This window comes from Triticum aestivum, chromosome 5D (assembly GCF_018294505.1).
Source record: "Triticum aestivum cultivar Chinese Spring chromosome 5D, IWGSC CS RefSeq v2.1, whole genome shotgun sequence".
NCBI classification, from domain to species: Eukaryota; Viridiplantae; Streptophyta; class Magnoliopsida; order Poales; family Poaceae; genus Triticum; species Triticum aestivum.
In genome coordinates, this window is record NC_057808.1 from 550820998 (window position 1) to 550843705 (window position 22708).

The window sequence follows — 22708 nt, forward strand, 5'->3', positions numbered from 1 at the left end:
TTTAGAAATAAGAACCTGGTGAATCTGTTCAAAAAACTCTGCAAGCAGAACCAGTTATGGAAGTACAATTTGATACGCGACAGACTTAATGTGTGCACGCAGAGACACGTGAGGGACAGGAAAGCTGCAAGAGATGCAGCGGTGAGGGCACATGTTGAAGCAGTAGCTGCACAGTTGGGTACAGGAACAGCGGCCGTGGAGGAGGAGCCTGTTGGGCTATGTGACCTGCCAGGCTTTGACCCACCTGGTAGTAGGAGAAGGCTCGGGAGGTCGATTAAAACCTTCGAGCTGTGGATAGAGCATGAGCCTCTAGAGAGGTGGTCTTTGCTACATGACACACATGGAGCAAGGTACGGTGTCATGACAACGAACCTCGCGGAAACATACAACTTTGTCCTCAGAGGAAACCGGGCATTGCCACTTACAGCCATCGTTGAGGGTATTTTCTATGGCACCGTCAAGTATTTCAGAGACAGACGTCAAAAAGCAGAGCATCATATCTTGAACAACCCAAATACACGGTACTGTGAAAGAGTCACGAAGTACATGGACAATAAGATGCAAAAAGCTAGGTCACACACTGTAGTCGCCATCGGTAATCAAGAAAGAAGGTTTGAGGTCCGCTTAGCCAACAACAAATTCGGATGTGCAAATGAGTTGAGGACGCATGAGGTAAAAATTGGCAATGAAGCCTGGCCAACGTGTGAGTGCACATGCAATAAACCGAAATTGCTTCACCTACCTTGCTCACATGTACTTGCTGCTTGCGGGTAGCTTGGAATGGACGCAATATCGTTTGTGTCTCCTTTTTTCTGAAAGAGTCTGTCCTCAATACCTGGACAGGTGAGCTGATGGGTTTTCGATCAATGGGTAATTTCAACAGCGTCAACCCCGCCGAAAGGCGTTACATTCCAAACCCAGAGCATATGCGTACAAGTAGAGGCAGACGGCAGTGTCAGCGCATCCGAAATGCTATGGATGAATCTGAAGCAGGAGGTCCGACTAGGCAATGCATTCTATGCAATGAATTTGGCCATAGGGACACTAATTGTCCCACTTTCGTCACTGGGCGTGGACGAGGCAACCGGGGAAGAAGAAGAGGTAGAGGCAGTAGAGGAGTAAGGGCGAGAGGAAGAAGCTAAGCTAGCAGTAGTATGTTATGAATTTGTATTAAGTGTGGCACTATGTTATGAATTTGTATTAAGTGTGGCACTATGTTCTGAATTTGTATTAAGTGTGGCACTATGTTCTGAATTTGTATTAAGTGTGGCACCATGTTCTGAATTTGTAATAAGTGTGACACTATGTTCTGAATTTTTATTAAGTGTGGCACTATGTTCTGAATTTTTATTAAGTGTGGCACTATGTTCTGAATTTGTAATAAGTGTGACACTATGTTCTGAATTTTTATTAAGTGTCACACTATGTTCTGAATTTTGTATGTGCGGGAATGTCGGGATTGTGGTTGCTGAATGGGGGACATTGATAGGGGTCATCGTGCTGCGATATGGTATGAGCGCAAGCTTGAGCCTCTGGTCACTCGCACTCCTAAGGAAAACTGGAAGATACACTCAGGATGGCTTCAGCGGTACGTGCTTTATTAATTTGCACACTGACATGCATATTAATGGTTGAAATGGGAGACACTAACTGAAAAGTTCTCTGATGAAGGTTGAAATGGGCCGGCCTTTTACCTTTCGTGCGTCTGGTTGAGTCTATCCCGGGTGAGAAACGCCTCGCCATCGATGGGTCTTTGCTGAGTTGCTTAGTGGACCGTTGGAGGCCAGAGACCCACACGTTTCACTTCAGATGGGGAGAGATGGCTCCTACTCTGGAGGACGTGTCACTTTTGCTCGGACTACCGTTGGCAGGTCATGCCGTAGGACCGTTGGACGCACCGGCTGGTTGGGAGCGAGCTCTTACACAACGTTTTCATGGTGTTTTTCCGGATGCTCCGGATCCGGTATGGGAGCATCACGGACCTAAGTATGAGTGGTTGCTAAATTTTCGGATATTTTCCCCTACCTATTATCTTCAATTATCGTGCATACAGTTTTACAGAAAATAATTGTGGCTTACTAAAACTTTCTCTTCGCTTAATGCAGATCCAGAACTTCCGGGCGCCGTTGACTGCGGAACAGATCACTCGGAGCCTGGAGGCGTACTTACTGTGGCTTTTCGGCAAGGTGATGTTCACGGAGAACCATGTCACCACTATTAGCGCCCTCTACATCCCTATGGCACTCGAGATAGCGAGCGCTCAGACGGCGGATTAGATCAGACAGAGGAGTTGGGGTTCGGTGGTCTTAGCGGCTACATACCGAGGTATGTGCAATGGTTGCCAGCTTACATCGAGAAAGCCAGCCCTTCTTGGATGCCCTCTATTCCTACAGCTGTGGTCGTGGGAGAGGTTCTCTATAGGGCGACCAGATGTACGTGTTCATGAGCCTATAGACGCCATGTTTGATGTTGACGGCATCGACATGCCTACTTTCGGTCTGTGTTGGACACATCGCGAGGTATGGCGCACTGTGTTGTAGTTTAATGCAACTTTTTTCTGCACAAGAGATAGTTCGATGCTAGCGGCTACTAACTTTTCTTCTCTGCAGAGACGCTTTGCTAGCGATCAGACCAGGAAGGCATACACAGCATTGAACGAGCAGTTCGATGCGTACACCGGGGTCATCTGGCAGCCCTACACGGAAGCAGCCATACAAGCGAGATACCCTGGTGGTATGTATGTGCTATGCACAAGGGACCGAGATTACTGGATGACAAAATCTAAGATCATCTTCGATGTCTTCGTCGAGGAGATGTCACAACAGAGGGTTATGAGGCAATTTGGTCTTCTGCAGTTGGAGCTACCTCCCCCTATAGAGAACCCGGTGCCAGCACACATCCACAGGTATTAACCAGTTTTTCAATGTTGCATTATCTTTCATAGTACTCCATTCGAAGCTTTAGGTAATTGTTGAACACACACCACAATTTTAGGACGACAAGGAAGGGCATGACCAGGACTACTGCTGACTGGCTAGTTAGACTACAGCCGTATGTTATAGAATGGGAGACAACAAACACAAATCTATGGCACGAGAATCACAATTTCGATCTCGATGAATTCAATCTCTATTTGCGGCACTACATGACCGGAACACGGTTACGCATTGTTGAGTACTCCCACCCAGAGGAGATACCGGATCCTACTCCGTCGGATATGTACCCGAGCTGCGAGAACAGGACCATCGTCTGGCTCATGGAAGAACACGCTGGCATGCTCTTCAAGCGACCTGAAACTGACCGCCAGGAAGCTAATGCCTAGTGATCAGTGTCCAGTTATCGCACTTTTATTCCCTCCGCCGATATTCCTGTTATCACTCAAATTTGTACGTTAGACAGGAAGCTCTTTTTGCTCCCGGCCGCCATCACACAAATTTGTAATCTTTGTTCATCCTGTTGCTGCTTGTGATTAGCTATATTTTTCGGCAACTAGGAGTATGAACAAAAAAGATTTTTAGAGCACCCTCTAAAAATTATAGTGATAGAGGGCCACATTGAGGATTTGTTAGAGTGGACCAAAACTATATACTGGTATTTTTTTAGAGAGTGGAGGTTTTTTGGGGAATCTGTCAGAGTTCCTCTTCGCTGAACTTTTTTCCTCTCTCTTTAATGTTGTGTATAATAAAAAGGCCACAGTCGAGCAGGTTGTCACTTCTGAACTGTTGCGTAGGAACTTATTTTTGAAACGAAGACGCACGTCGCGTCTGGCTTTAAATTAATAAAGCCCCAAGGCAGCATCCAGACAAGGTATCAACGTTGCAAACCGAATTATAAGGTTCTTCCGGCTCGCAGGCCCGGCACAGAGAAAGCTCAACGACATTAACTAGAACACAAAAGCGGAGCGAGACAAGTAGCTCAACCCAAAATACTCAAGCTGGCTGTTCTTCTTGACGCGATTTCACCATGCACAGCTTGATCTGCTCCATGATCCCGGTCATGCGGTCCTCATCACGCGGCTTCCCCAACGGTGCCCAAGCCTGTAAGAAAATATGGCATTTGAAAAGGATATCAGCTGGTGTGCCGGGAACTTATGTTCTATCGTTATTTTGTTCCGCACAGACCAAAGAGACCAAAGTAGCGCCCCTACGCAGCGCCAAACTACCCTCGCGTTGGCACCCCTCTGCGTCGACAATATAGACAATAAACCGTCGCTAGAGTGCGGGTTCCAATTCTGATTGGAAGCATCTCTCACCACACTCCACGAAAATCTAGCTAAACAGCACCCGAAGAACACATGGTTAGCATTCTCTCCAAGGTTGCAAATGCCGCATGTCCCGTCCGCCTGCCCGTTACGTTTGACCACGTTATCAGAAGTAGGGAGGCGGTTTCAGAACACTTGCCACATAAATATTTTGATCTTGAGGGGGATGACTGCCTTCCATAGCCCCCTAGCCATGTCTAACTCATTTCCCTCAGTCAGCTTATCGTATAAAGATTTCACTGAGAATTTCCGGGATGAGGTTAGCATCCAAGTTATATCGTCATTATCCTGGCTGAGATTCCTCCCCTCGAGGTCAGCCACGAGATCGCCCCAGGAGGCAGCCTCTCCTGCCTCCAGCGTCCTAAAGAAGGAAATCGTCGGGGGATGCACGCACATGGCATCAGCCACCAATATTTTAGTGTCCGTGGCCAATTGGTATAGCTCCGGGTGAGATTGCCACAACGGCACTTGGCCCCACCAACAGTCAAGCCAAAACCGTGTGAACGAGCCATTGTTCACATTGAAACGAGCTCCCACCGAGAAAGCCGGCCTCACCGCTTGGATCCCGTTCCAAAACGCGGAGCCCTTGGCCTTGGCCTTGAAAAGATTTCCATCCGGGAAATATTTCGCACGGAGGATATCGCCCAGAGTCCCGACTCATTTTGGGCAAGCGTAGGAACTTATTTGGTGACAGAATTATTCAGTTAGAACAGCTGGAAACATTGCGCACTTCTACGGTATTAACTGAAGATGAGAGATTGAGTGATCTGGAAACCTTTTAAGGCTGTTAAAACCACAATAGGCAAGGTTTATTTATTTATTTGAAAAGAAAAATTATTTACTCATATGCTTGCCGAAGATGGGCAAATTGAGTCTCTGTGGGGCAAATTAGCATTCGCGGTCCGGCATTTAAAATCCGTCAAATGTGTACAAAAAAAAGTTTGTTCTGTATACAAAAAATATGCAATGTATGTGAAAAAATTTGATCATGTATACAGGTTAATCAAGCATTTGAAACAAAATAAAAAATGTATTTCAAAAATGTTAAAATGTGTATAGAAAAAAATGTTGACCATGTATTAAAAAATGTCAATCTTGTATTTGAAAATGTTAATCAGGCATTTGAAAATTGTTCAAAATGTGTATAAAAAAATGTTAATACGTATTAGAAAATAAAACTTGTATTTGAAAAATGATAAATGTGTATACATAAAATGTTAATGTTTCTCATGTATACAAAACATATATACAAAAAATATATAATGTGTGTGAAAAAAGTGGATCATGTATTTAGAAAATGTTAGTCGAGCATTTGGAAAAAATGTTAAACGAACATTTGAAATTTTTTAATCAAACATTAAAAAAATGTAAAACTTTTTATACAAAAATAAATTAATCTTGTATTTCAAAAGTGTTAATCAAGCATTTTTAAATATTAAAATATGTATAAAAAATATTGACCATATATTAAAAAATATCAAACTTTTAATTAACTTTTTAAGACATGCATTAAAAAATGTTCTTGACATATACAAAAAAATATAGATTGAAATGCAAAAGAAGCAAAAAAAATAAAAAGGCAATGAAAACCGAAAAATAAACAATAAATCCAAAGAAAGAAAAACCCAAAGAAACAAGTGCAAAAAGAATGAAAAACATTAAAAACTGAAAAAAAAAACAAAGAAAAACAATAAAATCGTTGTAAACCGAAAAAGAAACAAAAAGGAAAAATGAGAAAAAAAAATGAAAGAAAACAAATACCAAAAGAATGAAAACAGTGAAACGCAAGGACGAAACAAAGAAAGCCGAGGAAAGAAACAAGGGAAAGGTAAAAAAACAGGAAACAACGAAAGAAAAAAAGAAAGTAAAAAAACAGAAGTAAAAAACCGATGAAGAAATAAAAAACCGAATAGAGAAATAAAATAAAATAAAAATGAAAAACAAGAAAATCATGCGGTATGATCGTGATAACCAGCGATGCGAGCAACCTGAGCAGCCCGCGAGTGAGGTGAAGGAATGGGCTGGCTCTATATGCTGGTGCATTAGATGAGATGAGAGCTATACTTCGCTATAAGCGAGATAGCGCCTGCAGGCATCAAATGGATGGCGTCTGATAGCCTCAGGATAGCGAATTGGGCAAGCTCAGTAGCGGGTTTCATGCTATTTCATTCGTGCACAGCTGCGGTATTTTATATTTGGCCGTGCGTAGTTTCGGTCTTTTTCTTTCGTGTCGTTTCTTCAGAGAGCCGTCACAGCCTCGTCTTTCCGAGCAGTTTACAATAATGACAACAACGCCACAAAAAAGAATCAAGAGATGAGATAAAGGCCAGAAAAGCAAATGCCTAGAGATAAAACTGCATGCACGAAAAAACCGAGAGCAACTCTAGTTGATCCTCTAAAAAGCTTTACAAGAATAAAATTTCACTTTCTAGCTGGCACCTAATTGATCCCTTAAAAATATCAGTGGAGTAAAAACTATCTTTCCCGACCACCCGATTCTTATATTTACTCGGCTGCGAACCGACCGATTAAAAAGTCTCTCCCTTTACCCTCAGCCGCGCCCACCCAACCCCGCGCCGCATCCACTCCGGTGTCACCCTACTTGCCTCCTCCGGCCACCACGCGTCGCCGGCGACCCCTTGTAGCACCCGCTGCGATGGCCCCCCACCTTATTTCGGTCGATTTTTCATGGTCGGCGACTATAAATCGGTGGATCTATGGTTGCCGTCGTAGATTCGGCGCACCTAGTCGTTGCGTGTTTTGGAGGGATTCGACACACCTAGTCGCCGATATCCACCTCCACCGCTACCCGCTGCATCTTGGTATGTCTTCCTCCACTCGCTGCTCGCATCTCACATGTCGGCCGACCGTCGGCGCAACCACGTCCAGCCGTCGACCTAGCTCAGCCTTTCCTAAGCAGCTTGTCAGCGAGCCTCCACCGATAACCAAGTGTGATCACTGCCGGTGGCCGATGGTGCGTCTCGTTTCAAGCACGTCGAAACATCCCGGATGGGGTTTCTTCAAGTGCACAAAGGATAGTGTCGTGGAATTGTCACGGCAGATGTCCTTAGTGTCAGGACTTAGTCGCGAGGCCAGCGCAACTATGTAGTAGCTTGAGAGGGGTTGGGCGGAATCGAGAGACGCAACACAAGACAAGGATTTAGACAGCTTCGGACCCCGGGAAACATCATCCGGTAATAGCCCTACATGCTGTTTGTGGCTAGGTCTCATTATACTCATGAGAGAGTCGCCGGTAAACCGGTTCTTTGTGTCTAGCCCTAGAGATTGTTTCTTGTTCCTTGTCCCTCTTTGGGGAGCCCTGCCCCTCCTTATATAAGTTGAAGGGGCGGCTTACATGTAGAGTCCTAGTAGGATTAGAACTGACTTATTCTCTATTACAAGTCGGATACAAGTACGGGTCTTGCTTCCCTGTAAAGGAAATATTCCTCATGCCTTCCGTCTTAAGCCGGCCCAAAATAACATGAGCCGGCCTTCTAGGCCTTGGGCCTAGTCTTCTGTCTGACCCGCCGTTAGGGCCATCCGTGAGTCGCCACTCCGGCTGGTTACCAATGAAAACGCCAAGCTCGACCAGGTCATACTTCCGACCGGGTCATACCGCGGGGTATATCCCCGACAGATAGGGTGAGTGCCATTTCGTACGGTTGTTCTTCGAATTCATCGCACAGTGAAACTATTGTTTGCCTACAATTGTATGTAGGACAGATGCAAATTTTGGTATTTGGAAGAGGAGTACATGATCTATTGATGACCGGAAATTTGCTAGATGTTGGTGCATTAGTTGCTAGAGATGAAGCTAGAGAGGATGCAATGTCCAAATTTGAAGAGAAAAAGAAGAAATAAGTGTGCAACTTTGAGAAGTCGATAGAGAAAAGAAACAATGTAATCAATGAAGATTGGAGAAAGCACGAGTTAATTGTAAAAAACCACCACATTTGGGGCATCGATTGTAGAAAACAACTTAGTCCCTAATTTTGTGCAAAAATCACCGCATTTCTAATAAACTTTTCGCAAAATGCACTCATCAGGTGATTTAGCCCATTTTATCACTTTCTGACACATGGGACCGGGCTGTAAGGAGCTTGGCAAAATAATCACACACAGAGATTTAAAAAAAGCAACCAGCCCCCCTGGACCTAGCCCGGTAGAGCCAGCTGCCTCGATCCCATCGGACCGAGAGAACCCGAGCTGGCCGACCCTCGATGCCACTCCGGCGATGTCGCCGCCGCCGACAAGCACGTCGCCGTCGTGATCTCCTCGCCCCGCCTCTCTCTCCCACGTCGTCCTGCTAGGCCCGAGTTGCGACGCGCGGGGAGAGGATCCCTCCTATGCGTGCTTGAGAGGCCAACAACTGCCACCATCCAGCTCCCCGTCGTGCGCGACGTGTAGCAGGGTCACCAGCCACGGGAGCTCGCCGCGCGCGTGGGTCGGCGGTGCACAGCAGGGCCACCACTAACCGCATCCACCAGCGGTGTCCGAATCGTCACCACCAGCGGTCCAGTCCCACTAACTGAATTTGGACGGGAATGTGACAGCGGCGAGCGAAGGTGGCCGGAGGTGGGGGTGCAGGCAAGCTGGGCGGCGGGGTGGAGCTCCATCCATCCATGGCGCTGGGCAGAGGAGGCCTCAAGGCGGCGGCTTGCAGGATCAAAGGGAGGAGGGACGCCACCCGCTGGGTTGGATTGCGTTTTTTCTTTTTGATCAGGGGGGTGTATGTTAATGTTTTGCCATGTCAGCTCCTTATAGTCCCTCCACTTGTGAGAAAATGATTAAACGGCCTAAATCCTTCAATCAGTGCTTTCTGCAAAGAGATTACTGAGAACGCGGTGATTTTTGCATAAAATTAGGGATTAGGTGGTTTTCTGCAAACCTTGCCTCAAATGTGATGGGTTTTTGCAATTAAATCGAGAAAGCATTGATCGAATTAATAGGAGCAGTTATCTTTTAGTTTTCTTTGGATCGGCCGGGTTATTAGCAAAGAATTTGGTGAAGTGTGTAACCAAGTGAGTAGTGAAGTTTAATTTTCTTTTTGCTCCGTTAAATTTAAAGATCAATTAGAAACAAGCACTTTTTAAATAAAGGAGGAAAAGTAAATACTGGGTCGTTGCTCCACTCCCCTAAATTACGGGGAATCGGTTAAAGTTGCTCTAAGGTTGAGTAATCGGCTTAGATTTGGTTAAAACTTTGGAGGTGGCTCATTTTCTTTTTCTGAACTTTCATACTAAAGGGCTCGATATTACGTATTATTTTCAGTTCTGTCCAGGTGGCCGCATTGGGCCCTCCTCCCTCTCCTCTGGATGGAGCCGGTCGGGGGAGCCAGGCTGCGGCGGCGGCGTGAGCGGACGGCGCCGTGCCCCGCTGCGACAAGGAGCTCGGCCCTGTCCGCATCGCCTGGCCGGTCTGGTCTCCGCCGAGGACGCCGGTCTGACGCGCGCGCGTATCCAGGCGCCGATGCGGGGCTTGGGGGACATCACCCGCGCCCTGCTCGCCACTAATCGCTTCTTCGCATCTTCGTCCACAGCCAGGGTAAGCTCGTGGCCTCTCCGTTGATGTTGGGTGGCACCCGCATTTCCCCCCAATTTCGAGCCTCCCTGCTGCGCCCAACACTTTAGATTTGGTAGTCTAATACCCCGACTCTGATGGGATGATAATATTCTGACAGAATAATGAGTACATATGTTTGACAGCCTGCTTAACACTGTCTGCACCATTTCGATACACCTCAAATGTACTACTAGTACATTACTATTGAGACAAGACTGACGAGGGTGCTATAGGTACCTCGTCTTCATTCACATCAGTAATCAACCAAGTTTGCAGTCATTGGCCTGCTTCGTTCAGACTAGGGAATAGTAAGGAAAATCGACTCATTAAACAGACTTTGGTGCGAGATGCACATGGATAAATACACAGCTGGTGTGCATGTGAGTGTCTTTGGGGTGGGGGGTGCGAGAGCTGACTTTGATTGCAGCTGGACACACCTATTATTGCTTTATTTTTAGGACTGCGATAGCTAATTATTTATCGAGTTTGGAGTCCATTATTAAGTATATACTACTGTACGTCTAGCTCATTGTTGCGTTAAGTTTAGGTAGTATGAAGCATGGACTTGGGTGCTTTGTCCAAGTCATGGGCAAGGAATATGCCATGAGATGAGGTAAAAAGATTTCGTCTAGCATGTGCTTGATAAGATAACAAGATTATAAGTAAGTACTGACCCCTAAAGACATGAAGACTAGTTGTGAGAGGCATCATCATTTGGTTTTAGTATTTCGTGGCATCATCATTTTTATTACATCTTATTTGTAAAATGTACACCATTTTAGGCCCTTCATCTTCATTCAGATCAGTAATCAATCAAGTTTGCAACCTGTTGGCATGGCTCATTCAGACCGGGGAATAATGACAAATCTCGACTCATTGAACAGATTTCAGCGCGAGCTTCACTTCGATAACAAACAATTGGCATGCATATATATGTGTTCTTTTTTGGGGGTGGGGGACGCGAGAGTTTGACTTTGAATGCAGATGCACTCGCCTGCTGTAGCCAGATGGGTATAATTTTCTTTAGGACTGGGACAGTTAATTAAATATCGAGTTACGTACACTCCCAACTACTAATTATTGCATTGAGTTCAGTTATGAAGCATGGACTTGGGGCAGCTGTATCCAAGTCATTAACATGTGATACGCCATGAGATGGGGTAAAAGATTCCACCTCGCATGTTCCTGATAAGATATGGAGATTAAAAGTCCTGGCTCCTAAGCCCTAGAGTCATCAAGACAACTTCATATTTTTTCTATCCTAGTTATAACTTTTTTTACTTTATGTAAATCCTTGTGTCCTCATGCAATCTTGACAGGAAATGCTTACTGTGTGGAATCATCAGAATTGAAATGAACCTAGGTGGATTAAGAACTAGACAAAGTTTGTGTGGGCGTGGAGTACCAGTACCAGCACGTGCACACTTCCATCAACCAGTCCATTAAGACTGATTGGGCATGAGTGGCCTTGGGCGCCACTATTAGTTCACCAGTGACAAATACACATATGAAAGTACTGGCCGGTGGAGAACGTATCAAATTTTAGAAGAGAAAATAAAAGAAAATTTACTAACAATGGTCACTCAGAATTTCTGCTAAATTAATCTGTTGTGCCACAAAATTCCAGAAGTCCAAATGGACCTGATAAATAAAAAGAGACGAATTTTACTTAGGAACAGACATGATAGTTGGGCCCCACCATGTCGAAGTAGAATTGCTACTTCGTCGTGAATGACTGTGTGGTATCTATTGCGGTTGATGTTCACTATGTGACCTGGACAGAGTTTTTCGTTTTCTGTTTTGAACTTGCGTTATGATGCAGTGTAGAACTCTGAAGTTTAGTTCATGAAACTGGGGGTAAACCTTTTATTGAAAAAGGCTATTATCTAAAAGATAGTCTCGTTCCGTACCAAGCTTCTATGGGCTGAACGATTTTTTGCCCGTCGGCTGGCCAGTAGGATCTGCCCATAGTTTGCCCATCAACATTTTGCCCATGGGCGTCTAAGAATCTGCATTTCGCCAATCAGCATTTCGTAAAATGTCCTAGAAACAGTATTAAGCATCTGCCCATTCAATATTAATCAACATGATTAATAAAGTGAAGACCAACTATGGTCTTCTATAGTACTATGCTGATGACGAAACCTGCTGTAATTATTTATATCCAATCAAGTCTGTAACCAGTACTAAGATAATATGACGTGCGAGATGGACTCATGGACAGGATTAACAAACAATGGGTTTGCTTGTATTTTTGGTGATTGGAGTTTGACTTTGCAGTTTAGTACTAACACATTTATTTTCAACAGAGGGGTACTAGGTTGTTTTTGGGGACTGGGGAATTTAATTAACTGTTCAACCTTGGAGTTTCTTATTACACTCTGACTATTCCATCACCAATTATTGCATTGAGTTACGGGAGGCGTCATCAGTTGGTTGTAGTAGTACTACTATTTAAGCACTAGTGCTGGGCAGATGGACAAAAGCTACAATCAGCATCCTCTCTTCCTTTCACAAAATTGGTCCTGTCCCTGATGCTATCGCGCGGTAGACTTGCCATCCTTTCTTCATTCCACAGAATTGGTTCTGTGCCTGAAGCTGTTGCGTGGTGTAGAGCTGTAGACTACCTAAGTGGACTGTCTCATGTAAGTCATCTTATTTACTCATCACGCATACACATTCTTTTCATATTATGTATGTAGAAATGCATAGGTCTTTGATGTATTAATACACTCTTGCCATATTGTTGATATTCTGTATCATCATGTGGCATAATGAAGTCCTCTGTTATTGAGAAAAAAGAAAAGGAAATGCAGAGATCTAGTTGCTAATAAGAGTTCTCTTTATTTTGTCACTGTAGTAGTACAAAATTAACTTCCGTTGGAGCAATGGCTGGTGGGCCGATTCAGCTCTGGAATGAGTGGGCAACCCAGATCCTCGTCCTCCTCAGCTTGGCACTGCAGATTTTCCTCTTTCTATTCGCTAGGACTCGTCGACGTGGACCCTCCAGCGTGCTCAAGATCCTCCTTTGGTTGGCATACCTCATGGCTGACTCCACTGCTGTCTACACTCTCGGCCATCTCTCCATCAGCGGTTCGCCGCATGAGCAGAAGCTCGCGGTATTCTGGGCGCCCTTCCTCCTGGTCCATCTTGGTGGCCAGGATACCATCACCGCCTATGCCCTCGAAGACAACCAGCTTTGGTCGCGCCACCTGCTAAATCTAGGGGTCCAAGCCTTTGGGGTTGCTTATGTCCTCTATAAGCATATCACTGAGATCCCCACCTCACTGGGATTGGCTACCGGCTTGATGTTTGTCATTGGCCTCATCAAGTATGGGGAGAGGATATGGGCCCTCAAGTGCGCCACCCTGAACAACATCCTGAGCTCTGTTAGGGAAGCTCAGTATCTCCCTTCTTACTACAGAGAGCTTCCTTCCCAGGGAGTGAGGGCAGAAGAGCGAGATGAAGAAGAAATCATGTTGTATGCACAAGGCATGCTCCCTCTTTGCAAGGGTGCTATGGCCGGTTTTCCTGTTACTTTAATGCGGATGCCTAGAGTTCTGAGTGGTATAGTCAATTCTCTCAAGCTGGTGGAGATGGAGCTCTCTCTCATGTATGACATCCTCTACACGAAGGCTGCGGTGATCCACAACTGGTATGGCTACTGCATCCATATATTCTTGCCGCTCGCGACTATCGCCGCATCCGTGCTGTTCCATTTAAATGGTAATAAAAACAGTTACAGTAGAGTCGATGTTGCTATCACTTACATCTTGTTGGTCAGTGCCTTCCTCCTGGACATGGTGTCAGTGTTGTGCATTTTTGGGTCGACCTGGACATGTAATTTCTTGTTGACTAGAGGCTGGAGTAGGCTAGGTCTTATCGTCCTGTCTCTTCGCCGGCATGTCAAGGCTTCTAGAGTTAGAAGGTGGTCAGGCTCTATTGGCCAATTTAACTTGTTGCGTTTCTGCTCTCGTGACAAGACCAAGCTAAGCATCAGAGTGGCCAAGATGTTGGGGCTCGAGAATTGGTGGAATAAACTGCATTATCCAGAGAATGTAGTGATTCCAGAAGATGCCAAGGAGTTGGTGCTCCAACTTTTGTGGCAAGCAGTGAAGGAGATTCATGACCCGGGAGCAAAGGATGAGACCCAGTTCCCACCTGTGGAGAAACCAATGGTGAGGGGGCTAGTCGATAGCATACAAGTGGGATTTTGTCCTGAATCATACGAAGGTACTGCCAGGAGGCGTACGAAATTAGCCGAGGCTCTGGGCTTCGGTGCTGAATTCCAAGAGGCGGTCCTTACCTGGCACGTCTTTACCGATGTTTTCCTCTTGTGCAGCAACACCCTGAAGAACAAGGATGCAACAACATCCACATATCTGAAGGCGATCAAGGTGCTGTCAAATTACATGGTTTTCCTTATTGCTATACGCCCCGATATGATGCCTGGCCTCGAGCTATGCAGCCTGTACGAAGCAACTCGTGATGCTTTGGATCGAGTATGGAGTACATTTCATGGCCGGGAGATGCTTGCCCACACCCTGCACTCTGGTGAGGCCAGTGTTCTGCCTGGAATGGAATGCGTCCCTCTCCTGCGTGGAGCTTTGTATACCCGGCTGCTGATAAAGGTGGTAGGTAGTACAGGTGATTCTGACAAGTTTGATCCTTTCGAATGCCATGATCATGCTGCCATGGATATGCTGAAGCGCCTGATGCCAGATCTGGAGTTCTCATGCAGAAGTGGTGTATTTGATATGCCCAAAGCGTTGGCGCTCATCTTGGATACATGGGTGCGTCTTCTCGTCCTCGCGTCTGTCCAATGCAGCAGAGACGCCCATGCCAGACAGATCAACCATGGCGGCGAGCTCACAACCGTTGTCTGGCTCATGGAAGAACACGCTGCGCTCTTTTTTACGCCACATCCAGATGGCCATAAGTGGCTTCCTCCCACTTATGCCTTCGTGTGAATCCCGTTCATCGGAAGATCCAGAAAGTGAGGAAATTCCCCTCAGAGAGCAATTTCGCATGGCGTGGTTCACGAGGAAAAAAATAGTAAAACATGGCAGCATGGTGTTGCTTAGCGCTGTCGAATAAATTATGGATTACTGTCTCTCCTCTGCTTATGTTCCTTAGTTAACAGAAGCTGCGTTGTACTTTCAACTTCTATTCAATGCAAAACTTGGTTCTTTTTCTATTTTGAGATAAGCCCTATAAACCGGAAAGGAGGGAGTATTAAACATAATTAGTGTTGAACCATTAAAATATGTATACCTCGTTGCAATGTACGGGCAGTTATCTAGTCAAATTGTAAGTTTTGACCCTGAATTGTACGAAGAAACTGCCACGAGGCGTAGGAAATTAGAAGATGCTCTGGGCTTTGGTGTTGAACTCCAACAGGTGATCCTTTTTTTTTCTCGAATATGCACGAGTGTGCATATCATATATTAAAGAAGAAGGGCGAAGATGCCTCCACAGTTACATTACAAGCTTGTATGGCCTTACAACCCGTACACTAAACCCCTCCAGGTTCCCTTTGAACAGGCCCGCATATGCCCATAACGCGCACTCAGATTTTACCTTGTCTATGAGTCTCTCCACCAACAGGTGATCCTTAGCTTCCAAGTCTTCCCTCTTGTCCAGAAGCGGCACCTTCAAAGACAAGCTAGGTGCAACATCCTCCACATATCTGAAGGGGATCAAGGTGCTGTCAGATTACATGGTGTTCCTCATTGCTAGACGCCCTAACACGATAGTGGAACTCGAGCTACACAGCACATACGAAGCAACCTGCCATGCTTTGGAGGGCATGTGGCATGAACGTTGTGATGAAACATCTTTTGTAACAAGAGAGGAGATGCTTGCATGCACCTTGCAAAACAGTTCGTACAGGCAGCTTAGAGAGTCGACCATCATTCTCCAGTATGGAGCTATGCATGCCAAACTGCTGGGACAAGTGGTTGATGGAGACGAACCTACTACCAGTTCTAGCACCAAATATTTGCACAGCGTTATGCATCGATTTGGCGTGGATATGTTGCAGCGTTTGATGCCAGATCCAGATGATCTATGCATGGAGTGCAGCAGAGATCGTGTATTCAATGTGCCCAAATGGTTGGCGCTCATCTTCAACGGATGGGTGCATCTCTCCTCATCATCGTTTCCATCCGATGCAGCAGAGAAGCCCATACCAGAACACGCTGGCTCATGGAAGAACACGCTGCCATGTTTCTCAAGCCACCTGCAGACGTTCCTCGGCTTGCTTCCTATCTAGTGAAACTGGTTCATCGGAGTATCTAGAAAATGCCGCTGCTTAGTGATGTCCAATTAATTTTTTTTTGACTGGGAGTGATGTCCAATTAATTGTCGACTAATGTATCTCCTCTACTTCTATTCCTTTGCAAAGATGCCTGTCATCACGTAAATTTGTTTGTTTAGACAAAGAAAGCTCTTCTCTTGTTACTCCAAAGCCAGCCATCGCAGAAATTTGTACTCGATCTATTCACTCTGTTTTTTTACCCCGTAACTCTTTCACTCTGTTGCTTCTCGTGATATATATATATGGTGCTATGCTTTTGGGGGAGGCGTCTGCATCCCTCTATGTGTGCACAACAATTTGACAAGCTGCAACCGATGTGAAGATTAATTCTGCAAGGAGAGAAAGTACCATGACTCGTGATGAGTAGCCTGCGAGGACCTTCAGTTTGACTCAGGCAAGCAGATGCGTACATTTTTATATCACTAGATCTATGTATCTGAGCTTACATATCATGAATTCATGACAATATGGAGTATGCCAGTTTTACAAAATGACCATTTCCATCTCCATTTGTCTACATGCATGAGCTATTTGCATCTCATATTCTAATGCTGTGTTGGGATTTTGTTTCAGCGATCTTAAATTTTGTGGTGGAAGGGGATGCCGTGAAGGCCATAGAACTGACTGAAGAGTTGGCGCCCAACTTGCTAGAGAATGACATGAATTTTTTATCTTATAAAGTCTTCACTTCATTGAGCTAATTCGTTCCAGAAAATGGTAACTGGCCGAATTTATTTTGGAGGTGGGAAATTGGGTTATATGGTTTTATTAATCTGGCTATTTTTTACTGACAGAAGCACTTAAGTTTGGCCAGAAAAAGTTGACACCCTGCATATATGATCGTATTTTGATGTTTGTCTGGTGATCAATGGCAGCTCATGCTAATCTACCAGCATATTCATCATTGGAGAGAGTTATACAGCAGTCGACCGTGGTTAGGCAATATCTACAGCAGGAAGTTGACAAGGTAATATAATATATCATTAATCATGTCTTTGTTTTTCTGCATGGCTAGTATAGCTCGTTTAGTCATTTTCTAGCCCATCTAAGATAATTTTCACAAATATTGTTATTTTACAAAAAGTACTTCATTGTGGAAGCTACTAATTCACTTTAATTGAGATTTCACTATTAGTGTTGTCAGCATCATGATGCATACATGACATTTGAACTCTTGGAGCAGGATTCTTACCCACCGTTTTGTTTGAAGGCCTTTCTGGACAAGTAAGGTGCAACCATGATCACAAAGGAAAAAGGCTATTATCACCCCTGGACTCATGTGCCCTTCAGAGTGCGGAAACAACACCGAGAGTTTTTCACATTTTCCGTTAAAAGAACAGCGAGATGCACATATCTGCAGCGACCTGACATTGTTGACAGTGTTGTACTTTGACAGAGTGGTGTTGTATGTGTGTGTTTTATAGCTACAAGCTGCATCAGCAAGTACACTGTATTCAAAGTATAACACACTCCATCCCGCAAAAAAGAGAGAGTATAACACACTCCATTGCACGTCTTTATTCTCTCCGTTCAGCACGCGGCCCCGGCGGAGCACCTCAGAGCACCGGCGTCCTTGGTCAGCGATCTCACCTCGCTGGAGCTCGCCGCCGGGAAAGCCTGATCCCTGTTGTAATTCGGCCGCACCCTGTTGCCCGTCTGCTTGAAGACGGCGCCGTTCTCAAACGAGTCCCCAGTGGAGTGCCAATGCCAGTCCTCTCCGGCTGCATCTCCGACGGGCATCCTTCTCGTCACCTGCAAAGAATATATCAGGATCAGAAGGCGACCTCTGGCAATTCAAATGCCACAGTTCTCAAATCGTATTTAAAAAATTTATCAGGCACCAACATTGGCGCTGTCCGTTGTGGAGGCGATGAACAGGTTGCCCTGGCTCTTGACAGTCGGCCCCATGCTTCCTCCGATGGCGTATTCCCTCCACCCATCGTACAAGTTGTTGACGACGTGGGCGTAGCCGTGCCGTATCCTCGGCATGCGCTGGCTCACATTGGGCCCGAAGCGGTTGAACGCCACGGTGACCCGCATCCGGCGGTCGGCGACGTGCTGGTCCTCGTGGCCCAGCAGCATGACCTTGTCGTGGTCGTGGAACCAGTTGTTGGAGATGGTCACGTCCGTGGAGCTGCGCGTCACGTCGAGGAGGCCGTCCTCGCAGCGCGATAGCGTGTTGTGGTCGATCCACACCTTGGAGTTGGACAGCAGCCGGATGGCGTCGCCGTCGCCGGCGTCCACGTTCTGCACGGCGCCGCCGGGCCGGACGACCTGTCCCGGGGCCTGCGCGCGCACGTGGTGCACGTGGAGCCCGTGGATGACCACGTTGCTCACCTTGTAGAGCACGATGCCGGCGCCCCCGGCGAGGTGCACGTCGGTGCCCCGGCCGTCGATCACAGTGAAGCTCTTGACGAAGAGCGGCTGCGCCAGCCTGATGTGCATGCTGCCCGGCTGGAAGGTGATCCAGACCTTCCCAGGCAGCAGCGTCGCGCCGTACCGCAGCGTGCCGGGTCGGGGCCGCACGGGGTCGTCGCTCGGGTCGGTGACCGTGTACGCGGTCACCTCGTAGCTCATGTTCCCGGCGAAGCCGACGGAGCACATGGCGAGCCGCTGCCGGTCGTTGGCCCAGTTGCTCTGGCCGCGCCAGCACCGGTCGATGACGTTCTCGTGCCGGAGGTTCGCGGTGGCGACTTGGAGGAGAAGGAAGAGGAGGGTGGCGGACACGAGTAGTTCCTTGGGTGCCATGCCCATGCTTACGTGACGTGTCTTGTAGAGAGTGAGTAGGAGGATCGATCGAGAATGGGCTTCTTTCAGATTTCTGCAGCATGCTCTTTAAAGGAGGGTGGCGGGTCTATTATATTCATAAAGGAAAGGAAAACGTTTCGAAACAACCGACTGAATTTAAGCACGCGTAATTAAACGGCTGGCGGCACCGTCGGATCTCTGTTCATTAATGACGCGTGATCGCCTTGTCTCTACTTCTGGCCTTGACTTCACGTGATACCACGTTGTTGGTAGTATACGCTAACTATGCTAAGGCTGGTCATAGTGGAGAGTAACTTAGACTAGTGTCATGCATATATCACTAGTCTAAGTTATTACTTTCATAATGCAAAGTAAGATAATAGTAGTATCATAGATGGCTTCATTTATTAGCTCGTAGACTCATCTTGTCTTAAAAAGCGCTATGTTACAGTAACATATTATGTTACCACCTCTCATTAATTACTTGCGCAGAATTTTCTCGAACTGCGCTATGTTACTAGCTAAGTTACCACACTATAACTAGCCTAAAAACTACTCTCTGTCAGCACTGTCAGCTCGTACGCTCTTGGAATCGCTAGGCGCTCCGTCGGCCGTATAGGTTTTCTAAGATCCTTATTTTTGGACCATATGGGTTCATAACGGACGTCCGTTTGCTGGAGATCGATCTGTGCCATTGGTCACGCTTTACACGCAAGATGGTACGTAATGATGAACGTCTGCAGCTGCGACTAGGGCACACCAGGACCGCTCATTTTAGCCACCCCACAAATGTAAACCAGCTCGATGAAGCAGGCGTGCGTAGCTGCGAAATACTGTAAGTAATACTAGTTTCTGCTAGATTAGACCATATATATCGAAGTCATACGACACAAGGCTAATTCTGTTAGCCATGCGATTGAGACACACGCATATATACACAGGTACTGGAACGAGATACACTTTTATTCGTATGTGCAGATCTAGCTAGCTACTCCATCCATGCAGCTCGAGCAGCTTCCTGCTTGCTGCTACATGCATATGCCACTAGTAGAAAACAGGGTTTTGGTTCGGGCCTGGCCAACCCATTAGTCTCGGTTCTTCACGAACCGGGACCCATGGGGGGTATTAGACCCGGTTCGTGAGTCCAGGGGGCCGGCTGGGGCCTCATGGGCATTGGTCCCGGTTCGTCTGGATCCATTTGTCCCGGTTCTAGGCACGAACCGGGACCAATGGGCTGCGCTCCTGGCCCACAGCCATTGGTACCGATTCATGCCTAGAACCGGTACAGAGGGGGGGGGGGATTTAGTCCCGGTTCCTGCCATGAATCGGGACAAATAAGTTGCCTATATATACCCCATCGCCGCAACAGAGCACTCCACAGTGCTCTGTTTTTTGCTGGCCGGCGAGAGGGAGGGCATTGGGTGCTCGATGAAATGCCCGAGCCACACTAGTTAAGCTTTCTCCTCTCGAAGCTCGACCCTGGAGCTCCATTTTTCCCGAGATTTGTCTAGGTTTAGCGGTCCGTCACGCCCCGTCCCCGTTTTCACCGCCGTCGATCGCCCGCGCCGATCTCGTCACCAGCACCACCGTGGTGAGCCTCTTGTTCTTATCTTCTTTCTGATTTTCTTACTTTAGATAGATATTTGTCTGATTTTCTTACTTTTGACACACATAATTATATATAATGCACGCAGATGAACCGGCAATAGATGTACGGTGACGGACACACCTCCGAGTACATTAAGGGCGTGCATAATTTTCTCGAAGTGGCTGAGGCAAACAAGCAGAATGGTTTTATGTGTTGTCGATGCCCTAAATGTGGGAATACGAAGTCATACTCTGACCGGAAAATCCTTCACACCCACCTGCTTTACAAGGGTTTCATGCCACACTATAATGTTTGGACGAGGCACGGAGAAATAGGGGTTATGATGGAAGACGGCGAAGAAGAAGAGGACGATGACAACTATGTGCCCCCTGAATACGGTGATGCTGCAACGGGGGGAGCTGCTGAAGATCAAGAGGAACCAGACGATGTGCCCGATGATGCTGCAGCGGGGGAAACTGCTGAAGATCAAGAGGAACCAGACGACACTAGTAGAAAACTGGGCTTTGGTCACAGGGCAATATTCACATTAGTCCCGGTTCAGTCACGAACCGGGACTAATGTGAGCATTGGTCCCGGTTCGTGCGGCCAGGGGCCTGTCGGGCCTCGTGGGGGCATTGGTCCCGGTTCGTCCGGCCCCTTTAGTCCCGGTTGGTGGGACAAACCGGGACCAAAGGGCCATGCTCCTGGCCCACCACCCTTTAGTCCCGGTTCATACCACAAACCGGGACTAAAGGGCTGGTCCTAGTTGCGGCCAGTGTTTAGTCCCACCTCGCCAAACGAAGGGCGCTCACACCAGTTTATAAGCCCGTCCCTCTCTGCCTTTTATAGTGAAAATAGATGCCCTTATACAGGGAATTTGACCTAAATTCACAGTAAATTTCATAGAAATTTATTATGAATTTAGGTTGAATTTTCTCTATAAGCGCATCTATTTTCATTTTTTTATATTTATAAAATAAATAAACCTTAATAAAATAAATAAAACTAAATAAACCTTAATAAAATAAAATAAACTATAGTAACTACAATAAATAAACCTTAATAAATTAAGTAAAAATAGCAGCAGTAAAATAAATAAAAATAGCAGCAGTAAAATAAATAAAAATAAAATAATTAAAGTAAAATACGTAAGTAGTTAGAAATAAAATAAATAAGTTTTTTGTTGTAAGTAGAAACAAAACAAAACAAATAAAGCAAAAGAGAAAAAAACAGAGGAAAAAAATTATGCCACCTACTGGGCCACCACAGCCTGAATACGACTAGAAACCCATCCATGGGCCAGGATTCAGGCCCGCAGAAGGCCCAGTAGGCCCCACATGCAAAGAGTGACAAAATAGGCCCGTAAGCTTGCATTTGAGAGGAGCTCGAAGTGGTCAGCGCAGCTGCGCTTATAAACCGCTGTCGAAGCCTCTCAGCTAGCGAGGTGGGACTAAACATCCCACCGCACCGCGCCAGTTCCAGCACAAGGCCTTTGGTCCCGGTTGGTGCCACCAACCGGGACTAAAGGGGGCATTGGTCCCGGTTCGTGGCAGCAACCGGGACCAAAGGCCTTTAGTCCCGGTTGGTGCCACGAACCGGGACCACTGAGTTCCCTATATATACCCCATCGCCACAGCAGAGCACTCCACAGTGCTCTGTTTTTTCTGGCCGGCGAGGGGAGGGCATTTGGGTGCTCTAGCTCACCTCCTATGCACATGAGGTGTTCGATGAAATGTCTGAGCCACACTAGTTAATCTTTGTCCTCTCGAAGCTCGACCTCCGAGCTCCATTTTCCCCGAGATTTGTCTAGGTTTAGCGGTCCGTCACGTCCCGTCCCCGTCTTCACCGCCGTCGATCGCCCGCGCCGATCTCATCGCCAGCACCACCGTGGTGAGCGTCTTGTTCTTATCTTCTTTCTGAAAGGAAAAAAATTCTTATTTTAGATAGTTACTTGTCTAATTTTGTTACTTTTATTATTGCTTCTTATTACATAGTGCGATGGTTTTGGTATCCGCCCCCGTCGGCCCTCGTCCTGTCTATGATTCGGATGTGGTATATATTATCTTTTTATAACTATTTGGTTCATTTATTGTTTATGACAAATATACCGACCAAAGTGACATAGATTTTATTTATCTAGGAGGTGGTTGAACCGGAAATTCTAACCGACCCTATTGTCGAGAGGTTAAATTTAGTTGAAGAAGAAAACAATTATTTGAAGGAAAAAATA

The 22708-nt window shown here is 46.3% G+C and overlaps 2 protein-coding genes and 1 long non-coding RNA gene across 3 annotated transcripts; 2 read left to right on the forward strand and 1 right to left on the reverse strand.

Moving 5' to 3' along the window:
* Positions 1-9551: 9551 nt before the first annotated feature.
* Positions 9552-16530, forward strand: LOC123123769 (uncharacterized). The gene is made up of 2 exons (XM_044544373.1): positions 9552-9805; positions 12687-16530. The coding sequence occupies exon 2, from the start codon at positions 12712-12714 to the stop codon at positions 14791-14793; it is 2082 nt and encodes a 693-aa protein (XP_044400308.1). The 5' UTR covers positions 9552-9805; positions 12687-12711; the 3' UTR covers positions 14794-16530.
* Positions 16531-16725: 195 nt separating this feature from the next.
* Positions 16726-17452, forward strand: LOC123126156 (uncharacterized). Its single transcript, XR_006461579.1, has 3 exons — positions 16726-16884; positions 17018-17109; positions 17326-17452. It is a non-coding gene; the product is annotated as an uncharacterized lncRNA (long non-coding RNA).
* A 57-nt stretch (positions 17453-17509) lies between these two features.
* On the reverse strand, positions 17510-18910 carry LOC123126155 (pectate lyase 1-like). The gene is made up of 2 exons (XM_044546546.1): positions 17988-18910; positions 17510-17894 (listed from the first exon to the last, which is right to left on the reverse strand). Exons 1-2 carry the CDS (start codon positions 18894-18896, stop codon positions 17673-17675), a joined length of 1131 nt encoding a protein of 376 aa, XP_044402481.1. The 5' UTR covers positions 18897-18910; the 3' UTR covers positions 17510-17672.
* Positions 18911-22708: the final 3798 nt, after the last annotated feature.

Excerpts from the sequence above, each read along its gene's own strand:
- LOC123123769 (XM_044544373.1), top strand. The coding sequence starts at position 12,712 with ATGGCTGGTGGGCCGATTCAGCTCTGGAATGAGTGGGCAACCCAGATC.
- LOC123126155 (XM_044546546.1), bottom strand. The coding sequence starts at position 18,896 with ATGGGCATGGCACCCAAGGAACTACTCGTGTCCGCCACCCTCCTCTTC. Across the intron at positions 17,895-17,987 it reads CCACAACGGACAGCGCCAAT|GTGACGAGAAGGATGCCCGT; the intron begins GTTGGTGCCTGA and ends TATTCTTTGCAG.